At 40.3% G+C, this 22,357-nt stretch overlaps 1 protein-coding gene across 1 annotated transcript; it reads right to left on the reverse strand.

The window, feature by feature from the left end:
• Nucleotides 1-288: 288 nt before the first annotated feature.
• EXOG (exo/endonuclease G) lies at nucleotides 289-21,851 on the reverse strand. Its single transcript, XM_061348611.1, has 6 exons — nucleotides 21,659-21,851; nucleotides 20,378-20,527; nucleotides 16,946-17,085; nucleotides 15,160-15,236; nucleotides 12,198-12,312; nucleotides 289-1,237 (listed from the first exon to the last, which is right to left on the reverse strand). Exons 1-6 carry the CDS (start codon nucleotides 21,804-21,806, stop codon nucleotides 776-778), a joined length of 1,092 nt encoding a protein of 363 aa, XP_061204595.1. The 5' UTR covers nucleotides 21,807-21,851; the 3' UTR covers nucleotides 289-775.
• Nucleotides 21,852-22,357: the final 506 nt, after the last annotated feature.

Below are 22,357 nucleotides of genomic sequence, written 5' to 3' on the forward strand. Positions count from 1 at the left end.
GATAGGACAAGGGGAAATAGGCACAAACTGGAACACAAGAGGTTCCACTTAAACTTGAGAAGAAACTTCTTCTCAGTGAGGGTGACGGAACACTGGAACAGGCTGCCCAGGGAGGTTGTGGAATCTCCTTCTTTGGAGACATTCAAAACCCACCTGGACACGTTCCTGTGTAACCTTATCTAGGTGTTCCTGCTCCGGCAGGCGGACTGGACTAGATGATCTTTTGAGGTCCCTTCCAATCTCTAACATACTGTGATACTGTGATACTGTGATTCCATTATGTCTTACAGGTCTCTAACGAAAGAGTGTTAAATGAAATATTTCTAAATTAATTTTAAAAAATCCCAGGAAGTATCATTGCTTCCACAGTTATCATACTGAAAGACATTTGCAAGTGGAATTACATTTAATCATGTTCTAGTTGTTCTCCCAAGGTGTCTACTGTCTATTTTTATAGTATTCCTAGAAGGGATTCCATACAAACCCCAAGTCTTGACGTCTCACTTGGAAAATAGCATAAAGCCTTTTCTGGAGGTCCAGTAATCTATTCATGCCAGAATGGGGTCATTTTCATTTCCCACATCTAAGTACTGCAGCAAATCATGTGTATGCATCATGTTACATGAGAATGATTATTACTCCAAACCCACCATCTTCCAAATGTTTATTGTTTTCACAACTCAAAAAAGGATAATTCATACAGCCCTTGTCTTTGTGTTTGCCTTCAGCTCCCCTTTCAAAGTACAAAACCCCAAACACCTTCTTGAACAAGTACTTAGCCGGTTTTCCCCTCTCTAGGTGTGACTTGCTTTTCCTGCAGTAGCTCTTCTTCCTTCTTCTTGTGAAGCTTTAAAAGATATTCATCAGGCTCAATTCCTGCATCCCTTAACTCTGACATGACTTTCTCCAACCGGTGCAATGTACGGGCACTCCGCACTTTCCTAGCAGTGATGTACAATGTAAATTCCTTGAAGCCCATCAGTTTACAGGTATCCACCTCACAGATATTTTTAACATCTCTGGTTTTGTCCACCTGGGGGAAGAAAACTAAACCTGACATTTTTTCCAGATCTTCAATATTTACTTGGAATTCAGGCAGCTGGTGACTGAAGCCTATGGGATCATTTGGCACCACAAAAGCCCCCAGTACCAAGGGCTCTGTAGACGTTCTGCTCCGCCTGGCAAGGATCACCTTGTATAGGTGGGATGGCACAGCTACATCATCCTTCCCGATTACCTGTCAAAAGGAAATTCATGTTTCAGATACAGAAATTACCAGTTGAGGGGAAAAAAAAAAAAAGAACGAGACTAATCCTACAACCTCTGAAAAGGAGCCACTGCATGTTAAGTACCCACCAAAATCATGCGCAGACTAGAAGCTGAGGTGGAAGGCACTTGTACTGGGTCTGGCTAGGATGGAGTTAATTTTCCCCTGAGCAGTCCTCATAGTGCTGTGTTTTGCATTAAATTCACAATTGTTCAACTTAAGAGCTTGTACATGTTGGGTTTCCTTCTGTGTCACTTAGACCAGGAAAGAGGATCAGGACTTTAAATTCACACAAAAAATGCTGAAAGCTCACACACATATGTATACAGTAGACACCCCACTCTGTGTCAGGAATAAGTCCAAGGGAATATACCTGTTGATGATAAATGTAATCTCTCCCATATTCAAAAAGTGATGCTCATGCATGCACTGTTCTGCTTGGTTTTTTTCTTTTAGTGTTGCTGAACTGAATCTGCCATGCTAACAAAATGTAACAGGCTCATACATGGAAAATCTGAATTTTGCATGACCCTTCTGTATAACCAGCCTTCTAAAATTTGTACTTTAATAGCAACAGAAGAAAAATGTTCAGATACCTCATCAAAACTACAAAGGCATCTTGTTTTATACATAAATTCTGGTAATTTGGTACTATCTCCAGTATTTGCAATACCTACAAAAGCAGGCTGCTTGTTTTGATTTTTTTGACTGCTTTTGTTAGATAGAGTTAAAATACAATTTCAGAGAAAGCAGGTATTTATTTCACTGCCACAAACTGACCACATTAATTGAAAGTATTTTACAAACTAATCCAGCGTATCAGGTCAGACATACTTTGTCCATTCATATATTCAGTATAACTCAATCACCAAAGAAAACACTCCCTATGTATGTTTCATTCTGAGAGCATTCAGCATTCCGTAAAACAAAATGAGTTTTTAAAACTAAACTTTGCCTGTGGCTACTGAACCAAGGTTCACGCAGTCTATTCCAATAGTCTGAGCTATGAATTCTTTCAGTGCTTGATGTGTGTCTCTCTTGCCAGGTTTTAAACTGACCAGCATTAAAGTCTTATTGGTTAGAACAAAGCCAGAGAAAAAGCCTTCAGGAAAAAGCAAAGCCTTTTTTCATGCGCAATAACTTAGTAGTAACACTACTACCATCTCTGTCAAACGTGTGCTCTTAGATTTCTTTGTTATAGAATACTTTCCTCCCCTTCCCTAAACGAGGCTATTTAATGGCTTTGGTGTACTTTAAACATTTTTTGGTGTGTTTGTGGATTTTTTATTTGTGGTGGGGTTTTTTTTTTAATAAAATTATCACACTTATGCCACCAACTTTTTCCTAAATAAAGCTCTGCCTAGACATCTAGCAGTCATTGAAACAGGTAAGCAATAAATAAATGCCTTATGGCAAATCTACTTATCCTTTCAATGACAGATGCCTTGATAGGGAAATTAGAGCTCCTGAGTGTCAAAGCACTTCACATTTAGCATTCAGTGTGGGTGAAGCCACAGTTACAGCTCCTTAGGTTCAATGGCATAAATAATCAAAACTGACTGATGCACCGATAATTTTAAAATATACTAAAAACTATGCATCAACACACTGTGCTATCTGGTGGATTAAAACTGAATTACAAAATCATAGAATCACAGAATGGTTTGCGTTGGAAGGGATCATCTAGTTCCAACCCCCCTGCCATGGGCAGGGACACCTTCTACTACACCAAGTTGCTCAATGCCTCGTCCAAGCTGGCCTCGAACACTGCCAGGGATGAGACAGCCACAGCTTCTCTGGGCAACTTGTGCCAGTGCCTCACCACCCTCATTGTGAATTTTTCCTAATAACTAACCTAAAACTACCTTCTTTCAGTTTAAAGCCATTCCCCCTTGTCCTACTACAAGACCCTGTAAAAAAAACCCTCTCCAGATTTCCTGTAGGCACCCTTTAGGCACTGGAGCTGTTCTAAGCTCTCTCTGGAATCTTCTCTTCTCCAGCCCAACTCTCTCACTCTGCCTCCATAGGAAAGGTGCTCTATCCTTCAGATCATCTTTGTGGCCTCCTCTGGACTCACCCTAACAGGTCCATATAATTTTCATGTTGGGCCCCAGAGCAAGTATGAATGGTGTTGGGAGCTTAGCCTATTTGAGATAGGTGGCACTCAAACTGGGGATTACATGTAACATATTGCGGGTGAGAGACAGGCAGCCAAGAAGCTCCATGAGTGGAAAAAAAGCCTTGAGGGGGACAGGAAGGAGCTCATATTTCCATATTCAACCAAGTACATCCAGTGACTGACTGCTGAAGGCAAAAGGCTGGAATTCCTTTTCTCCCCTGGGATTGCAATGTCTGCACTGCAATCCCACTCCCTGCAAGCTCCTAGGGCAGGGCAAAAGAGAAGGAAGAGACTACGTACAGGTGCACCTGCATCCTGCACCTGCAGCCTCCTGAAAGAAGGCAGTAGTGATAATAAACCCTGTTCCCCATGCTCAACCTGGCTACTAAGTCTCCAGACTTGCAGCATTCCTGTGGAGTCTGGCCTGCACTGCCTTTTCCAGGCATGCTCTGTCCTTCTGCACATACTTTGTCCCACTATAAATACATGTACATGTGCTAGGTCCCCCTTAGCTCAGCTTCCTCCCCTTCTCAATACCTCCCACACACATACACATACCAGCATCCTCCTTCTGTTGTATAAAAGACCAGAGGAAGGGTAAACACACAGATGGAGCTGCTACAAGTATCTCCAATTAGGGGGTATATGACATATGTAAAACAAACAGGTGAATGCGTGTTGAGTGAGCTAGCAGAGGGAACGAGACTTGAGTCTGAGAACTGAGTGGGCGGATAGAAAGGCTGGGGAATGAATAGAGCTGAACATAGAATAGTTAGGTATGAAATGGAAATGCTGAATGCCTGAAGTGGGTGTTATGGGAAAACAGACCCTCTGCTTATGCAATATGATGCAAATATATATATTCTATGCAAAATAATGCACATTTATGCATAGTATATTCACCTATGGAAGGAAGGAAGCAAAGCAAGAAAGAGAGGAATAGTCATGAAAGAAGGTTTGGCCTTTTGAGAAATGTAGTTCTAAATACAGTTCAGCACTATACATGCAATGGCCATACATGTAATTTATGTACTAATTTAGTTCCACATAAACTCTCTTTTTAGGATTTAAGTAAAATTTAAGTAGTGAAAAGGCTTTACACTAGTCTTCTGGATAGCAATACACTACATCTGTAAGTAATTACTTCACTGAATTCTAATACTGTTAAAGTGATTAAAACAAACTTCAACCTGCCACATGGCCAGAGTTCACAAGTGTCCTTTCCTTGCATAAATGGGGCATAAAGTTCTATTCCCAGCTAATTCTGCTGGTGGAGAATAACATCAAAGGAGTTTGCCTGATTTCTCTGACAGAGGAAAAAGCATGACAAGGAACATGTAAGGGGGTTTTTCTGCAGTTTAACACTTATGTGAACCACGCACATGATTCATCACCAAAAAACCATGCTGTCAGTGTGACCCAATGATTTCTGTTGAAAAGGAAATGCATGCCATAATATTTCCATCATTACACTCTGTAATATACCACAATTTGCTTTTTTATGTGAGTATATACAGAAGCTGCAGGTGAATGTTTCCACAGAGTTTTCACACACACACAGTTCAACAGGCAGGGAAAGAATGTGTGATTCTGCAGAAGTGAAGTTTGTAATAGAAGCAGTAAACAGGAAAACCAAACTCAACAATTCGTTTCCTATTGCCACCTAGAGGATTTTCTTACCTAACAGAGTCTGAATCACTATTCTGATCTGCACCATCCCATTTATCTCAATGCATGGTTAACAGAGGCAGATAGCATATGCTCCTATTGTAACAGAAGAGAAAATGGGTTAAGATTATCCATGCACAGATGTTGACTTGATTTGTGCTAGCCTATCCACAGGCAGCAGATGATCTTTCAGCAATCAATGCCTGAAACAGCTCTGTCCCAGCTGGAGAAGAGCAGCAGTTTTAAATAGTATCTGTGATTCAAAAAAGATCTTATGCCCTAATGGAAGCAAGAAAATACAGCAATGCCCTGTTAAAAATCACTGCTGTCCCACATGCTTTCACACCATGTTGGCAACAGGCCAAAAAGTAATTTTTTGTGTAATCCTTTGAAAACTTCCATTTTGCTACTGCAATAAAATTTTGCCTAATCTTTCAAATTTTCAACAGCCTCATAACAGGAAAAAAAAAAAAACAAACAAAAAATAAAGGCCCTCCAGCTAAAAGCCTACTTTTTATAGTATTAAATATATTCATCTGGGAAACCAACGTGAAATTTTAGATACTACCTCTCTTTCCTTATCAGTTGAATATAAAAATGTTCAGTGGTCTACCTTTTTGTGGCCGCTTATTCCTTTCACTTTTGCTTTGCTCTTGTTTCCTTTGGTGATTTGGTGCTGGCTGAAGCCCTGTGACTGAAGTGGTGTCATCTAATAACGCAACATTATGATACTGCCATTTTCAGCATGGTGTTTATTGGTTTTTATTATTACTGACATTGCTACTGACATTCCACAAGTGTGTATAAATTTGTCATACTCCTCAATTATGCCAAATTAATTGTGAACAGCTGTCATGAGGACAGGCCATTAAAACATATGCAATTCCTGACATTTAGGGATGTTTACATATTGCTAAAACAACAAACGTGTTGGTAAGTAGTTATACAAACTTAAACAGTTCACAGGGACAGATAAGGATAAGGAAAAAAGTAACATGGTTTCTTAAAACAGAGAGAATTTGTTTCTTAAAACAGTGAGCTTTGATAAATTCGGCCCCACAGCTACGTCACTGGATGAGGAGTTGTCTTAAGACTGGCTTTCCTCAGAATTTTGGCCAAATCTGTTCTTGGTTGTGGTTTTTAAAACTGGAAGGACAAAACTGCTAGCATATTTGGAATGCTTAAGTATCACAATAAATAATGAAGAAATTTGTTAATGGTATCTACGGTAAGCTGAGGCACATGACATTACCTAATGTCACCTTTGTGGTGGCAGTTAAGATAAATATGAAGCAAAGCAGTCCCTAAAAATTGCAGTCCCTAAAAGTTACAGTCCCTTAAAGTTTGGAGTTTCTGAGAAGTAAAACTCCATTCTTACATTAACAGGAGGAAGGAATATGCCAGGTATAACAGCAGAACACTTGAGATTGTATTAAAAGAAAACATTGTTACTTTTACTAGAAATTTTAAAGCATACATAAATGTTACCATATTTTCATTTTATACTGGACCTGTTACAGCTTCCCAGAGTGGTAAGAAAATTACTGTCTTCTAAAAGAAAGTAATCATGAATATAAAAGTAGTCTTTTGCCCCCTAGTGACTAGAAAATGAAAATCAGCCGTGAAGAGAATAAGCAGAGAAGGGACGAGCCTTTCATCGAAGAGTGCAAGCTCTGGATTGGCAATTATCTGAGATTCTCTTAGAACCCCGTAAACAGAAATCATATTCAATCATGCCTTAAATGCTAGCACACACTGAAGAGTCCTTGCATCAGAGGGTATCATCATCAAATAAATTAAAATGATAGCCCCAGAAATTCCTTCTATACTCCAATAACTGTTTCTTAACTCTTTCTGTATAATAACCAGAGTTTAGAACTAAGCCATACTGGAAACCACAACTGACTGAAAACAAGCATACACACAATTCTCTATGTGTACTTCCACCTACATCTGGCAGTAACAAAATTAAGGCTTCTGTCACATTTCTGATGGACAGAATTCAAGGACATCATTCCTGTCACCCAAAATAAGACTTTCTCTGAACAGGCACCTGTTTTGTTTCAGCTGTAACTTTAGGTATGACACTGACCAGATCCATCAGATGTTTTATTATAGATGATACCATTCCAGCTGATATGACACCAGTTTTGACAATCCAGAGCTTTTATTGTAGTTTGATACTAAATTCTGTAAAAAACCAGACTTTCTAGCAGTATAAAAAAATTCCCTTTGCTATCAGTATAATTCTATTTACTTGATTATCGTGACAGCATTAACTGACTTCATCCATTTCCTTTCAGATTCGTGTTAGGCAGCACTGATTCTGTCAATAGTGTTTTCTCCTGAATATTTGAGAGAACTCTTTCAGATGGCACTAAGAACTGAGGCAGACCTAGCAATACAAAAACTAGAAAATACTACAGATAAAAAGCACAGTAACAATCTGCAACACTGCACAGCCAAGCACTTCAAAATGCAAATGCATGTACTTCAGGAAAATTTAATTTGTTGTAATTGGTCTGACTGCTATTGCCATATCATCTGGAAATACTAAAAAGAAAGGAAGAAAGAAAAACCCAACCCCAAAAGAAATGAAGACATGGTAAAAAAAAAAAATTATAAAATACTGTGCCTAAATACATAGTTATGGCCTTAAAAACCAGAAACCACAGCCCCTGTTTTTGGTTTTCTTGGGGTTTGGGGTTTTTTTGCTTGATCTTGGTTGGTTTGATTTTTACAGACTACTGTTTCTACAGAAGACATTTAGGTTTCTTACCACTGAATCCACTACAGCCTCTATTACCACACTTCTATAATAAAAGGACCTTTGAGATGGGGACAGTGCTAAATAAAAGCAACCTCATAAATCTTACCCTTTGGTGTCTCTTCTCCGATCTTAACCCAGCGTCTATTATTTTCATTTGTACATCATGTCTAAATTTAGGGCTGACAGAGCTCTAGTCGTTTATACCAGCTGATCTAAGACCAAGCCCTTTGTATGTTAAGTTTTATGGGATATATGTAACAGACCAAAATCTTACTAGTTGTCTCCATGGCCCTAAGCCCATTTGGAGCAGTCACCAAAGAGTCAGAGTCCCCAGGTTTACCTCCGTTAACAAAAATTCCCTTCCATATAGTATCTTGGCTAGGAGAAAACCTCTAGCACTTCTGAAATTTGACTGGGGAAAAGCATGAAGTACCACCTTCTATTTGAGAGGTGCAACTTGCTGCTGCAGAACTAGATGACAAGTAAGTACATCTTCTGGTATAGTTATTGTATGTCTCTGGCCCAGGCTCGTGATTCAATTCTGAAAATTAAACAGCAGCATAATTCCAGTATGAGCTTCGTATTTTTAGTATACACTAAAAAGTACCCAAAAATGTGTACTTCGAATAACAAACAAGATGTTATCGACACTGTGCTTTTGTTCACCAACCATAGGCAATTCTTAAATTATTGTTTACTAGGATGGCGTTGGGAATAAGAAGGGTGCAGCATCATGCATGGTACAGTAGAATTATTGCAAAATTTGTATTTTAAACTCCAAATCTGCTGAGAGAGGAAAATCACTAAAGTGACAGTCAGGGGAGAACAGAATGTATAAAACAAGACAATGTCATTTTGATTTGATCTGGACAAAGATGAAAAATCTGCATCTGCCTCTCCAGTGACAGAGGACAGATTTTTCCTGTTGGCATTCTATTTTACATATATTCTCAAAATACGTATTTCAGATACAAGCATGGTCAACAATCTACTCTTTGCAATAAGAGCCTCTGCTGGAGATGGATGAAATGACAGAACATATCTGAGGATACAGCAAGTTCAGCCAATAGATAGAACAACACTGGCATCTAAGGAGTTCAAGGTTAATTCCCTTTCTGGAACTAAACAGCAAATGGTACCAGAGTCCAAGCAGGAACTGGGAACAATGCCATGACCAATGCTCTGTTTTTCCTCTATAGTGGTCTAAAAATAACCTTTTTGGATGTCTGATGAGAAAAACACCAGCCTGTAAAGCCATGGATACATACTTCACCACTCCTTTAGACAAAAACAAGGAAACAGATTAAAAAGAGGATCTGAAACAAATCAATGCAGACACATTCACTGTGGTACTTCTGCATTTTCTTTTTTTCCACAGTTCTAGTCTCAGAGAAGAAGAAGGAAGACACTAGAAGGAAGCTCAGCCTTAACAGTCACACAGCCAGACTACAGGTTGTGAGTTTCAGCACTATTGTGTACACTACAGCACTTCTCCTTAAACAGCACATACAAATAAAAAGGACACCCTCTCACATCAGCTTCATAAGCCCAAACAATGAAGGCTAAAAGCCTTTCATTTTCTGAACCTAGCAGAATTCACTCTGAAAGACAACTAAGTACCCCCTTCCCTTCTCACTCAGCTGCCAGCTCTTTCTGTTCGTGGTTTAGGGGCACAATCCCAGACTACCAAAATCAACAGCACTGACTGAAATTATAGCCAAGGTACCTGTTTGAAAAGAACTTCTCTCCAGCCAGTGTTCCCTCTTTTAAGTGTAGTGTTGATGTAAGAAGGAAAAAAAACACCCAACAACCCAAACCCAGCACACCACTCTACTCCGAAGTCTCCCTCCCCAAAGGACAATGGCAAGCACAAAATCTTATGCCATAAAGAGATTTCAAAATCGTAAAACAATTCTCAACCTGTATTTATTTACACTTAGGAGTGTTGCTAAAGAGGACCTAAATAAAAGAATTCAAAAATTTTAAAAAAGGAAATAACCCCAAAGAAAACCAACATTTTACTCTTCCTACCTGCAGACAGCATTAAGTGTACTGAACTAAAAATCAATTTATATATTGAATCTCACCATAGGAAGCCTAGTAAAGGACGTGACCAAATGGTAAAATGAAAACCTGAATACCATCATTCCACTGTTTACAATCTCACGCTGAACTTCACTTTTTAGTTTATATTAAGACCGAAACTGATAAAACATCCGTTAAAAAGACCAGAGTTGTCATCAAAGCCAAAGATGATTAAGACATCTTGGCAACAGCCAAGAATAGAACAATATGATAATCAAAGCAGCATGGACATTTTGTGCCTATTATTCCATCACCGTACCCTGGTATCAAGTTATTTTGAATAAAGGCAGTAAAATGCAGTGCCTGCTATTATTTTTACCTGTGGAATACCAAAATTTACATTTCAAAATCTAAATGGAGAGCAACAATCATCTTCCAGAAAATGTAATCTTTCTCTTCTAAGTAAATACTCTAGAGAAAAACTAGAAAAAGGTGACCAAGATTGAAGTGAAGCAGTTGATAGGTGCAGTTGACAGATGACTCAACTGCTTCCTGGAAAATAATTTCCAGATATAAAATGTTCAACTCGGCTCAAGAGTTTTAATTCTTTGCTATGCAAGATGACAATGTATCTTTAGAGATAAAAAAGAAAATGCAATATCCTGACAGCTGCAAGGAGGCAATCTCCAGCAAGCTATGTGCAAGCCTGGTGAATTCTATGGTGCCATTCTGCATGACAGTAAACCAAATGTCGGTCAGAGGACTGTGGAAAGGGAACATCTTCATCCTGCTCCTAGTGTTGTGCTTTTGGATATATCTCATGCTGTCACCAGTAAGCACTGGACTCCTCTGTTGTGCTCCTTTATCTTTCTACAGCAGTAAAAAACAAGCACAGTAAGTAAATAAAGAGACCAGTATGGATGATTTTCTATTGTATTGGGTAATTAAGCATCTTGTGGAAGGATGTGACAGTCATCAGCACTAGCAGACATGGAAAAGCACTGGAAAATATAATGGGCAGTAGCCAAATCAGCGCTCTTTCTTTGGATGGCAAGGAACTATTGCCAGTCTAAAGATGGCTTTGCTGCTAACTTATGGTATCCCTTAACCACAACTCATTTATGCACTTGAAAACAAGCACAGTTGCCACCTTCCTCACTAGGATGTGGTGAGAGATGAAGTTTGAAACTGCCAGTGAACATGAAAGGGATAAATTATTATGGCTGCATTTTCATATGCATGATATGACTGGGAAAAAAAAGAAAAAAGAAAAAAAGAAAAACCTAAAACCAAAACTGTAATTTCATCACAGTCAAGATTATAGCCATGGGCGGGTGGGAATATAAGGGACAGTTTTCAAAGAAATAAAAAGGTAAAAGTGAACATAAACATTACATTATTTAATGACAGAGTTCCAAGTTCAATCAAATGGAAATCAGCTGTGTATTTATGATGCAGAAATAATGCCTAAGTCTTACAGCTAAACAAGGCAGTGTTGAAAGCCTAACATCTCTCGTTTGTCTCTCTCATACACCTCTGAAATAGGAGCTTGTTATAGCGAGCTCACTCATTGCTCCTCAGAGAACTAGTTGGACAGCTGAATCACTCAAGAGCTGAAGCTGCAGTTGATCCAAGCACTTATTTTCAAGGAAAAGTGTTTTTTCAAGAGGCACAAAATACAGCATTTATTATTTGCATTATGCTAGCTTTCATTTAGCAACTGAAAACAGCAATAACATCTCATTACAGTAGGGGCAGAAGGCAACAGACTCACTCCTTGAACACCTTCCTATGCTTAAATCCTACAGATGTCTGAACGCTTGCTTACAAATCATAAGTCAGGATAAGCAATAATAAATTAATCTCTCAACTTGATAGCCTATCTTTTGTCTATCAGTGACAGTTTCTAGAGACTGTGCACTCCAAAATCATCAGAGTATTTTAAACAGGTAATAAAAAAGGGTGACTAAAAGAATGGGGGGGGGGGGGCAAAGGGGCAGGAATCAGTAACATGGACCAGTGATCATACTGCATTCACCTAAAACCTACTGAACTTGAATGAAACCTGTCAGCAAACAACCGCTTTTGAAAGTAATGGAGCATAGGCATTCCAACACAGTTCTGACAAACCCACACTACCTCTGCATTGCACTGTTTCTAAAATATATCAATAAATGATTGAATGGATGACTACACATCAGTGAAGCCCACTCTCTGCTTAAATACTGTCATGTATTATTGAAACTAGAAAACAGTTTTACTGCAGACTGAACAGACATTTAATAGATCTCTCTTTGTAAGTAAAATATTTGTCACTGCACTGTTAACCCAGCCACATAGATACATACCTGGTAAGTAACACTCTTCTTTCCATCATCATTTGTTTGAGGCAAGGTCAGAGGTCCAGAAACTACCCAAACATCCTCAAATCTCTCAGTCAGTTCCCGACAATACATTTCCATTCTGGAACATATTTGTCAGAGAGGGTAAAATCAGCTGGGAAAACTTACCACCATAATCTTTGAAACATACTGTGAAGGGCAAGATGAATTCCTGAGGGTTTGGAAGCATTTTTGCAAATTCATGCAACTCACTCACAAGCCAACAAAGGTAAAACACAGGTCCAAGTCATACTTCCTACTTGTCCAGTTTAACTTACTTACAGATATGTTTGTGTTATTGCATGCATTTGAAAATGGTTTTTGTAGCCTTACCACCTGTCCTGAAAATCCAAGTTCTCTACTTACTATGCCTTACTCCCACACTTCACACTAGGATACTGCTGATGGTCACGTGGGACTAGTAAAATACTTGTTTTAAACATCAGTTTGTGGCGTTCTTGCTTCAAAACGTTTACTGCATTATTGGATTTGTATGTTCTTCCCCAAGGAATCAACGTCCTGCAATAGACTGCTCTTTCCATAGCTCAGCATACTTAGGAAAGTTTCTGTGTGCCATTCCCACTAAGTCTACTTACATTTTAATACAAAACTGTCTGAAAATAAAGTGGTAACTCCATAAAGACTAACTTTAGTTATAGAGTTGCATTTCAATCAAATGGACAAACAGACCAGAACATGTGATGATCAGCCCACCCAATCTGGATGCCTCTGAATGAGGAAGTTTCACCTCCTCCTGTCTCATCCCTGTTCCTCCTAACTCTCCCTTAGGCCACCTTAAGTACTTCTCATTTGTCAACAATCCTGAACAAAACCAGTCTTTTTTTTTTTTTTTTTTTTGTGCTAGGTTAGTGAGCTAAATCAGCTTACACACATCAGAATTTGCAGTAATGAGCCCGTTCTTCATGTGATACACCAAAACACTGACCAAAAGCTATTTTTTTTCCTGCCATCATCACCTTTGCTTCCAAGCAGCTCAGCTCCTCAGGCTGTTTCATAGCATGGCAATACAAACACCGCCTGGCACAAGGAAAGAGTGGGAATAAATGCAGCCAGGGAGCAAACTGCTTTTTAGTGGCAGCAGGGACAGAGATCAGGTTACAGCAACCATGAAATCCCTCTCAAAACAAGACAGGAAATGGTAGTTCAATACCAAGAGAGAAAGAAGTATGCATGTTGGTGGGAAGAGAATGAGGAATAAATACTAAAGTGCAGTTAGACCGCACCACTGAACTAATCTAACAGCTTACTATCTAACAGCTTGCTGAAAGATGCAGTCCTGAACCCCCCTTTCCTACTGCTCCCCTCGTCTGCCCCAGCTGAACAGTTCTACTCCACCTTCCACGTTGGCTCTGGCACTCATCTTACCAGTTGGTCCCATTTTCTAATTCATCAGAAACATGATCAAATAAAACAAAATGCAGATCAGTTTAACTGGGTTAGCAAATGAAACTGACTTACTGCAGTTTGGCTAGTATCAGCGCTGGAACTGGGAAAGCAGCAAGAACACATGGTTGGAGGGGGAACACAACTTAAAACAGATTGTTAAACTGACTAAGCTGTACTGCCTACCTGCACCTCAGAAGACAATTGAAGAAGCAAGCAATTAAAAAAAGAGAAAGGAAGACAGTTCTGAACCCTGGAAGGGATACAACACACATGAAACATAGTATACTTAAAACTATTTATCACTAAATGAGTGACTGACAAAACCAGTGGCACCAACACCTTGCTCTTGTATTTAAACTGTGGGAACAGAGTTCTGAGGTTGGGAGAAAGTGGTAATAGCTGCTTCAACTGGGGGGTGATAGTGCCAAGGGAAATTTGTCAAATACTCCCCCATGATTTCATAATTATGCAGAGATCCTGCTCAAGGGAAATAAAGAGGATTTCCAACCTTGAACTGGTACAAATACCTAGCTCTGGTATAAGTAAATTTTATATGCACATACACAAGGTATTAAAACAATACAAAAAAAACCTCTTAAAATGTTATAGCATTTTATTTGTCTATAAAACAGTATAACCTTACTGAATGCCTCATATGATTCTATATGCATTCTTCTAAAACTGGAAAGCAGTGTGCAGTTGCATGATGATACATTTTCTTGTAAACTTTTAGTAAAATGCTTTACATAATTTTGCTAACCTTCCTTTGAGGTTAGCTGTGAAATTCATCATTTTCACACTGTGAAATTCATCATTTTCCCTCCTGTTTCTGAGTCTTAACATTGTATAAGTCCTATGCAAGAAACACTAAATGAATGCTACTTTTATTAATGTTCTTCTGTGCTCAAAGGAATGAAAGAAAATCCTAAGTGAAGAAAGTTTAAATTTATCAACCACTCACTTTCCCTCCAAACTAATCCAGCCAGTGCTCACACGTGACAGAGAATGTGGCTGACTGCTACTTGAAGCCAGAACCTGAAGAAATGCCCTAGACCTGAAGTAGTCACAACTCAGTGGGAAGCACTCAGTTGTCCAATTCAAAGTGAACCAGTGTCCACATAGTGCATACTCACACACTGCCAAGTGCTTTTTTGTAAGTGCTTTTTTGAGGAAAAGATGTTAAAGCACGATCTAAATCCTTTCCTTGCTTCTACTGAATTTTCCTTAAGGGCAGAAATGTTAAGCCGGGTACCTTTATCCACATCAGCCAGAAGAAGTAATTTTATCTATTCTAAATAAAGGTCCTGCAGTTTGACAGAATAAAGAACTAAAGCAGTCGTTATACTGTTCTTGCACTGTGAGGACTGTCCTGCATTTCAGAGAAAGTTCCTATGATCTCTACAGATAGCCTACAAAAAGCACCAGAATACTTGGATGTAAAGAAGCTCTATAAATATAGGATTTCTTATTTATGCCACTGCCTAATATTTTTCACATAGTTTACTTACAAGTAGTTTCCCACCTGTTCCAAAATCCAGCATTATTTTCATAATTCTGAGGCACGATGTTAGACAGATAAAATGTTTCAGCCATGGCTCTCTGCATAGAGAAAAGAAAGAATATTTCACTGAAATATTTACAAGCTAAACACACATTTTAGAAGATTTTGGATCAAGATACATTTTTAGTCTAGTCTTCAATTTATCAACAGAAAAGAACAGATAAAAGCTAAGTCAGAACACCTACAAAATGATTTTGGATTAAGAGGTGAATAAACTGAGGTGATGCAAAATGTAAGTAATTTTTTTTTATTTTTTTTTTTTACTGAAACATAGCACAAGAATATCAGTTCTAGAAGCACAGGAATTACTATGTCACCCAATGTCAGTTTTGTACTGTCTTCTTTCTGAATGGGAAGAATACTTTCACCCATGCTTTTCCTTTATTTGACTGCCTAATGGCAAGCTTTTTCCTTCCAAGAAATGGTTTTATTAAAAATATTCATTAATATTTTACAAATCCATAACATGCAGGCAGTTAAATGATTTATGAGACCACAGTGGTCAAACATCTACATATCTGCTTAATTTTATCTTTAAAAAGTGTCATAAACCACTCTGAACAGAAGCCCATATATCTCCAAATGTGAAGGACCTGGAGCTAAATAGCTACGCATAAGCAGGCAAATACAGGAGAAAAACTTAACCCAGAATCTTCACATATCCTGTAGTTGTCAATATTCTTCACACACTACTTCTTCAAAGTGAAGGGGCTGACAAAACTCCTTCGGATAATGAGCAAACAGTACCTGCACTAATTAAACTGTGGAAGATTGTATCACCTCACCGTATGTCAAGCCAGGTCCAGGATCTCTCTACACATGTAGCTTACCAGCACACACCACCACCCCCCCCCCCAGATACCACACATAAATAACCACAAAGACACTTCTATTAGAAATAAAACAACTGTTCTTTCCTCCACCACATTCCACTGTGTTGTCACTCTGCCCCACTACATACTGTTCTGCCTGGCAGAAATACAAATTCAAACTGCTTCTTAATTGACAAATTGCTGCATTAGGCACATTCCACAAGACGATCCAATAAATTCAAGGTTGCTTTTTAGTCGGCCAAAGCATTACGGCATGCTTTCTTACAGCTCAAATAAATGACGGGTGAAGACATTTTATAGAGTGAAAGAACTATGGCAAAAGAAGGGTCTAATTTACCTCATACATACTGCCAGAAAGAAAAAAGCCTTTTAAATCATCCAGGCAATCCCCTTGCCAATACAGAACAGTACTTAACAGCATCTTTGCTTTGCCCAATCTGGCCTTAAGCATCCCAGCACCTGCTGGCCAGAATGAAGTCATCATTCCCTGTCTCCTTTTAACCAAGCTTCAGAAAACACTTTCGAGGTTTGTTTGGTGAAGGTTATCACCTTCATTTTACAGACAGACAATGTGACACACAAAAAGTTGAGAAGGCTTGCTTAACACTACACTGTACAAGATATACTCACATCATCTCTGCCAAACAAGCTAATCTAGATGTGGTTTATTGAAGAAAGGTATGTCACCAGAGGATGCACCTGATTTAGACACCTGAAGCAGTCTGTGAGAGCTTCCTACAGTGCTCAGTCAGGGACAGACCTTGTAACTGCAAGTCCAGGTCTGCGCATCAATAATGAGATCATGTTCCAACTCAAAACAGACTGCAAAAGGAACATCACACATCACTTTTAAGGGCCTTTAGATACTTTCTGACTGATAAACACAAATTAAAAAGAAAGAAAAAAAATCCTACTGTTGAAAATTTGTTATCTCCTGCAGGTGCCATGTGTCCTCGTGACCATCCGCTTCCAAGGTAGTCTTCATTGACAGCACTAAACATTAGCGGGATGTTAGGATCTGGCCTGAATTTACAGTGCCTTCGGTCTGCATTGCCTGAAGAATAACATGCTAAATTGTTAGGTTATCATAACAACATCATAACAACCACACAAAAAGAACTGGTTCTGTCATACCCTGCCAAATGAACCATGCTTAAGGATTCAACACATTGAGCTAAATGGGATGTTTTCCTTCTCAACCATAAAAAAAAGAATAATTCTGGTTAAGTATCTGTGCTCCAGTTCTAAATTCCTCCTCACCACACACTAGAAATTCTAACATGCCTTCTGTTTTACAGAGGAAAAAAAAAAACAAAAGCAAAATACTTTAGCCTTATCACAAATGCAGATTAATATTAAAGAAAAGGCTGATAAAGCTATAAACCAGCACAGATTTGCTTTTTAGGGCAGTGAAGACACACAGATCTTCACCAACTGGAATTCCATTTTTATGTTTCAGCCACTACAAGTATTTCTTCTTGCATTTCTTCCAGTCTAGCCTGGAAGTAGAATGGGTGCATACTGATAAAGTTACACTTGGTAAAATACTAAACCCATTCAGGAGAAAGTCTTAAGTCATTTGATCTTCACAGGCACAGAAGGAAGTGTTCCTTTCCAAGATTCCCCTGCTGCCTTTCCAGACATTTGGGAATTATGCGCAAAAAACGGCTAGGCCCAAATTCCTCTGGTAGAGAAAAACATTTTGAGGGATGCTTGCAGGGAGAGCTAACTTAACTGTTGCAGAGGTGGCAGCCCATTCTAAGCCGCTGTCTTTGCTGGAGAGCCTGTGCTTTCTTCCCATGTTTACTGACCATACACCTGTATTTGTGTACTGGCAGTGTGTAAACTCCCAGTCAGCTCCTTGTAGAAGAAAGTACTCTGAGTGGGCTGCAACTCCGAGAGGACTCCTTCATAAACACTAACTGCTTCCTTGGGAAAGTGATGGCCAGACAAGACTTGCATGAGTTATTCTGGCACCGACAGCTTCCAATAAGACACCACCCTTCTTGAGGAATGGCCCAAGATCTTCCATGGTTAAGGAAGGTGCTGCAGAGTAGTGGAGGCACATGCAAGGGCTGACTCAGCTGCGCCTGCACAATGGCTCTGCACAGGCAGCAGCACAGTACACAGCTGAAAAATAACTCGCTTAGAGCACCATCACTATTGTGCAAATTTCCAACCCCCCAAATGATAAAATAATTCAAAGTTTGTACAGCATACTGATTTTTTTAAATAAAATTCAAGGTGTCATCTTAGGCATAATTTCACAGGGCCGTTATGTAGTCTCTTTCCATTTAAGCATGAATCAGTACACACAGGAGAGAATTTTCCTCAGACTTGGCATTTTATAAAGCATTTCCTGTTGCAACAACATGAAGGGCAATTTTCAGTAGTGATCACTGCTAGTTGTTAAAATTATTCTTTCTTCTGTAGCTGACTGTGCATACACACACAAGCTGTACCCACTCTGGCTTTTTTTTTTTTGTCACATCAATATTGCTACTGAGCGCATATGCATCCTATGCTTCTTTGTGTTACATACTGAGAACAAAGTGTGGTACATGCTCTCCACTTGGCAACTCTGAAGAACTCAGGACCATCTGTCTGTATGTCCATGTAGGTGATATCAAAACAGAGCAGAGGTCAGAGGACCTTTATGCAGTGCAGGCAGAAGGAAGGAGCTTCACTTTTCATTTTTGGTAAAGCATGTGACACTTCAAGACAGGATTGATGCTTTGGGAGCAACACTGATAAGTATATCAGCGTGAAAAACGAGACTTATTTAAAAAAATCATATTTAATTTCAGTATTTAAGACAAACGGTAATTTACCAATTAACTTGAAAAGTGGAAAAATATATTTATTCTCTACTCATTGTCAAGATAAAAATGGTTAATTTCTTCTGTAACCAGTTTTGTACACCTCGTTTACATGTATGTTTTTAAACATTTGATCTCTTACTTACCAATAAAATATGGGGTTTTTTTACACCACATCCTTTCAAAACTCTAAGACTTGGCTTTTGTGACCTTCCCTGAACAGCAATAAATCCCCATTATGGTAGCTATCAGGCATAAGTTGGAGCTGAATGCATCAAGATGCAAAATTTCAATTTGCAGATTAGCAGTATCCGATAATTTGGAAAATATCTTACCAATTCGGCTGTTAAGACCCACTTCAAAGTAAGCCTGGAATTACTGCTTTCTTTTCAGAAGTGGAATCAATGATGCTACTTAGGGGATGGTTATAAATATTTTCAGGATCATGCTTTTCATTTTGAAAGGTAATTTGAAGACAGTGATTAAGATATATTTAGAGGGCTACTGCATCCATAAAACATTTTACAATTATACAGTTATCTCCATTACTAATAATTTGCTTTACAAAAGCTGAACTAATGCTATAAACTTAATTTACAATGACTGTATACTACTCATACTTCATTCCCTGTTGACAGCAGAAAATCACCGAGCCTCTGTCCTGCTTAAAGAATAGGGGAGAGCATATCAGATAACGCACATCAGAAAATACAACAGAATGGCACCAAAGTAAATAATGGCTGCAGTCAGTAGGGAATGCTCTATCTAGCTTTGAACGATTACAACTGTTGACACCCTTTGTTCCATTTTTATCTCACAAATAGGCATCCATCTTCCCTTCTCATTCTGAGCAAACCTCTATATTCTGTAGATTAAGCAGTCTGGCCACTTCACAAGCCTTCACACATAAGGAGCACTCTGTAAACTGAAAAACTGGACCACAGAACTACATTGGCTAAGGAAGCAAGAACGATTTTTATGTGCTTGAGCAGGTCTGAATAGGGTAAGGAAAATTTAATTTTCAGTGTTTCGTTTTTTCTCCATTCATGTTTAAAAGATGTATGCTAAGATTCCCCCCTGCAGCATGACTTGAGTGTTTACACTGACACAGCTATATTGGTCTGGTGCTTACGGACTGTTCATAACAGAAATTTCTCATGGAAGGTAGCTATAGTTCTTCATTTCTCCCTTTCATACTCAACCCATTTGGCCAAGTGTATTTTACTGGCTTCAAGACATTGTTCAATACCAGACTAGTCCCAACAAGAGAAAGAATACTGAAGAATCCTCCTGAACTGCAGTGACAGATCTCTTCAATCACTGGCAACATCAGCCTTAATACTGTTGTGATGCTAACATTTACCCAGAGGCCTGCTGCCTTCGGTGGGATTGTGAATCCATGGAAAAATCCATACCTAGAGATCACTGTGGGATTTTTCTCCCTGCCTGCTCCAAGGTCTGCCTTCTTTGAACAGCACAGCCCATTCTAGATGTCATATAAAGGTAAATAAATAAATACCTACATACCAAGCATCTTCTGCTTTGAAATATGTTCAATCACCCATCTGGGCACCCGTTTTGCCTGGTCATAAGACAGTGCATGATTTGTGTAACATCTGGTCTCTGTTCCAGCCTCAGGGAATCCATACTTTTCCAGCAAAGACTCCTCTACTGGTTCTAAGGAGAAAAATAAATAGGAAGCCATTCACAGGTGAACTGTGATCAGAAACAAACCAGTAAGAAAAGCATTTCAGTGGATGTAAACATACTGTACAGGGTACTACCTGAGGTTACTGCCACAATTAAGACTTATAAAAATACAAAGAGAGCTATCCAGTGAAGCTCCCTCCTACTAAAAAAACTTGTGCTTTGTCATGTCCTCACACGAGGATCTCACAGGATCCACACAGACATTTCACCCTTCAGAGCTGAAAACTGCACTCCTCCTCACAAAGTGAACTGTACAAGTTGTGCACAAGCATGAATACTGCCCTCACTGGGAATGCTTACATTCTGCTGAATTAATGAAAACTTCACTTGGAGATGTTTGGGTTTTTTTGCAAGTAACATTTTTCTCTCATGGAGGAATGTTTACATCTGCTTACTGACTTACTCATCCTGCAGACATCTGTTCAACAGAAACTCACGCTTTTAGAGCCATTCTTCCTGTGCTTTCCAACACTCCCAGTACTTTAAAACCTTCAGGCTGCAGAGAAAACCAATCATTCCCACCAGGCCCCAGTGCTCCCCAGGAGCTCCCCTACTCCCCCGCCCCACCCCAGGTGAACAGCTACCATCCGTGCTGGACTCATCTCCCCAGGGCGAGCAACAGCTTAACCTCAGTTACGGCCTGACATGAACTGTGTTTAAAAATAAATATATGTGTATCTATATCTATGCGTGTGTATGTTATGAGGCCGTTACCAGATCACACAGAACAACTGCTCTCCACTGCAACACGGGACATTCGCAGCCATCGCGGCAGCAGCACAAGCCACTTTCCTCGATGTCACTAACAGTTCAGTGTGAGCAAGTGTAGCGTGGGGAAGCTGAATTTTTAATTCCAGTTACAGCCCAGCATCTTCAAATAACCTCCCCACCAGCCCGACTCACGTACAAAGGGAGCTCCCGGCTCTTCCGGGAGCCTTGGGATGGATACAGCTGAGAGAAAACCCCTCTGAGGGGAGGGAGCGCGTTTAGAGACAGGGGCGGCTGTTGGGACTGGGGCTCCGCTGAGCCGCTGCGGCTCCCACTCCGCAGAGCCACGGGGCCGCCGCGCCCGGCCTCCCCTCAGCCCGCGGCTCTTACCCTCCAGCAGGACTGGCCCGGGACCCGGCTCCGCCTGGCTCTGGCTGCGGAGGAGCCGCCACGCAGCCCAGCACGATACAGCGGCGCCCGCTGCGGCCCCGCACACGAAGCCGCCCAGGAAGCGGCGGTGGCGCGGAAAGGCCGCCATGGCGGCTGGCGGAGGGGCAGCCGAGGCGGCTCTCTGAGCCACACCGCCCCCTGCCGGCTCGGCCGCTGCGGCGCGGGAGCCTGGTCGCCATGGCGGCATCGCCTGAGCGAGGGACCGCCTCAGCGGGGCTGCCGCGCCGCGGGAAAACGAAACGCGGGGAAGGAGCGAAGCGCGATTTGACCGAGAGCTGTGAAAAAGGGAGAGCGAAGGAGCGGGGCTCTCCTCCAGGGGACCGCCAGAGGAGGGGTGCCTAAAGCTAGTCCTCAGGCAGCAATGCAATGCCCCAAGGCATGGTGCAGGGTTGGGTTGAGTCACCATTTGGTGGCTTGACGTCAGACTTTCTGTTAGGAAAACCACCACCCCGATTATCACCGGTTTTCCCTAACAGGTGCCTGTTAATGTTCCTGGCGGCCTCATGTAGAGGATAGATTTGGTTAGAAATTAGGGAGAAATTCTTCCCTGAGAGGGTGGTGAGGCCCTGGCACATGTTGCCCAGAGAAGCTGTGGCTGCCTCATTCCTGGCAGTGTTCAAGGCCAGGTTGGATGGGGTT

The sequence above is a fragment of the Neopsephotus bourkii genome, unplaced genomic scaffold (assembly GCF_033783945.1).
Source record: "Neopsephotus bourkii isolate Nb327-2 ecotype Australia unplaced genomic scaffold, CSIRO-AGI_Nbou_v1 NB_53, whole genome shotgun sequence".
In the NCBI taxonomy this organism is placed as follows: Eukaryota; Metazoa; Chordata; class Aves; order Psittaciformes; family Psittacidae; genus Neopsephotus; species Neopsephotus bourkii.

What these genes read in the sequence shown, in the direction of transcription:
- EXOG (XM_061348611.1), bottom strand. Translation starts at nt 21,806, where the DNA reads ATGGCGGCCTTTCCGCGCCACCGCCGCTTCCTGGGCGGCTTCGTGTGC. An exon ending in GAGATAACAAATTTTCAACA is followed by an intron (nt 15,237 to 16,945) that starts GTAGGATTTTTT and finishes TTCTCTATGCAG; the next exon opens with AGAGCCATGGCTGAAACATT. An exon ending in AATGCTGGATTTTGGAACAG is followed by an intron (nt 12,313 to 15,159) that starts GTGGGAAACTAC and finishes AATATGTTCCAG; the next exon opens with AATGGAAATGTATTGTCGGG.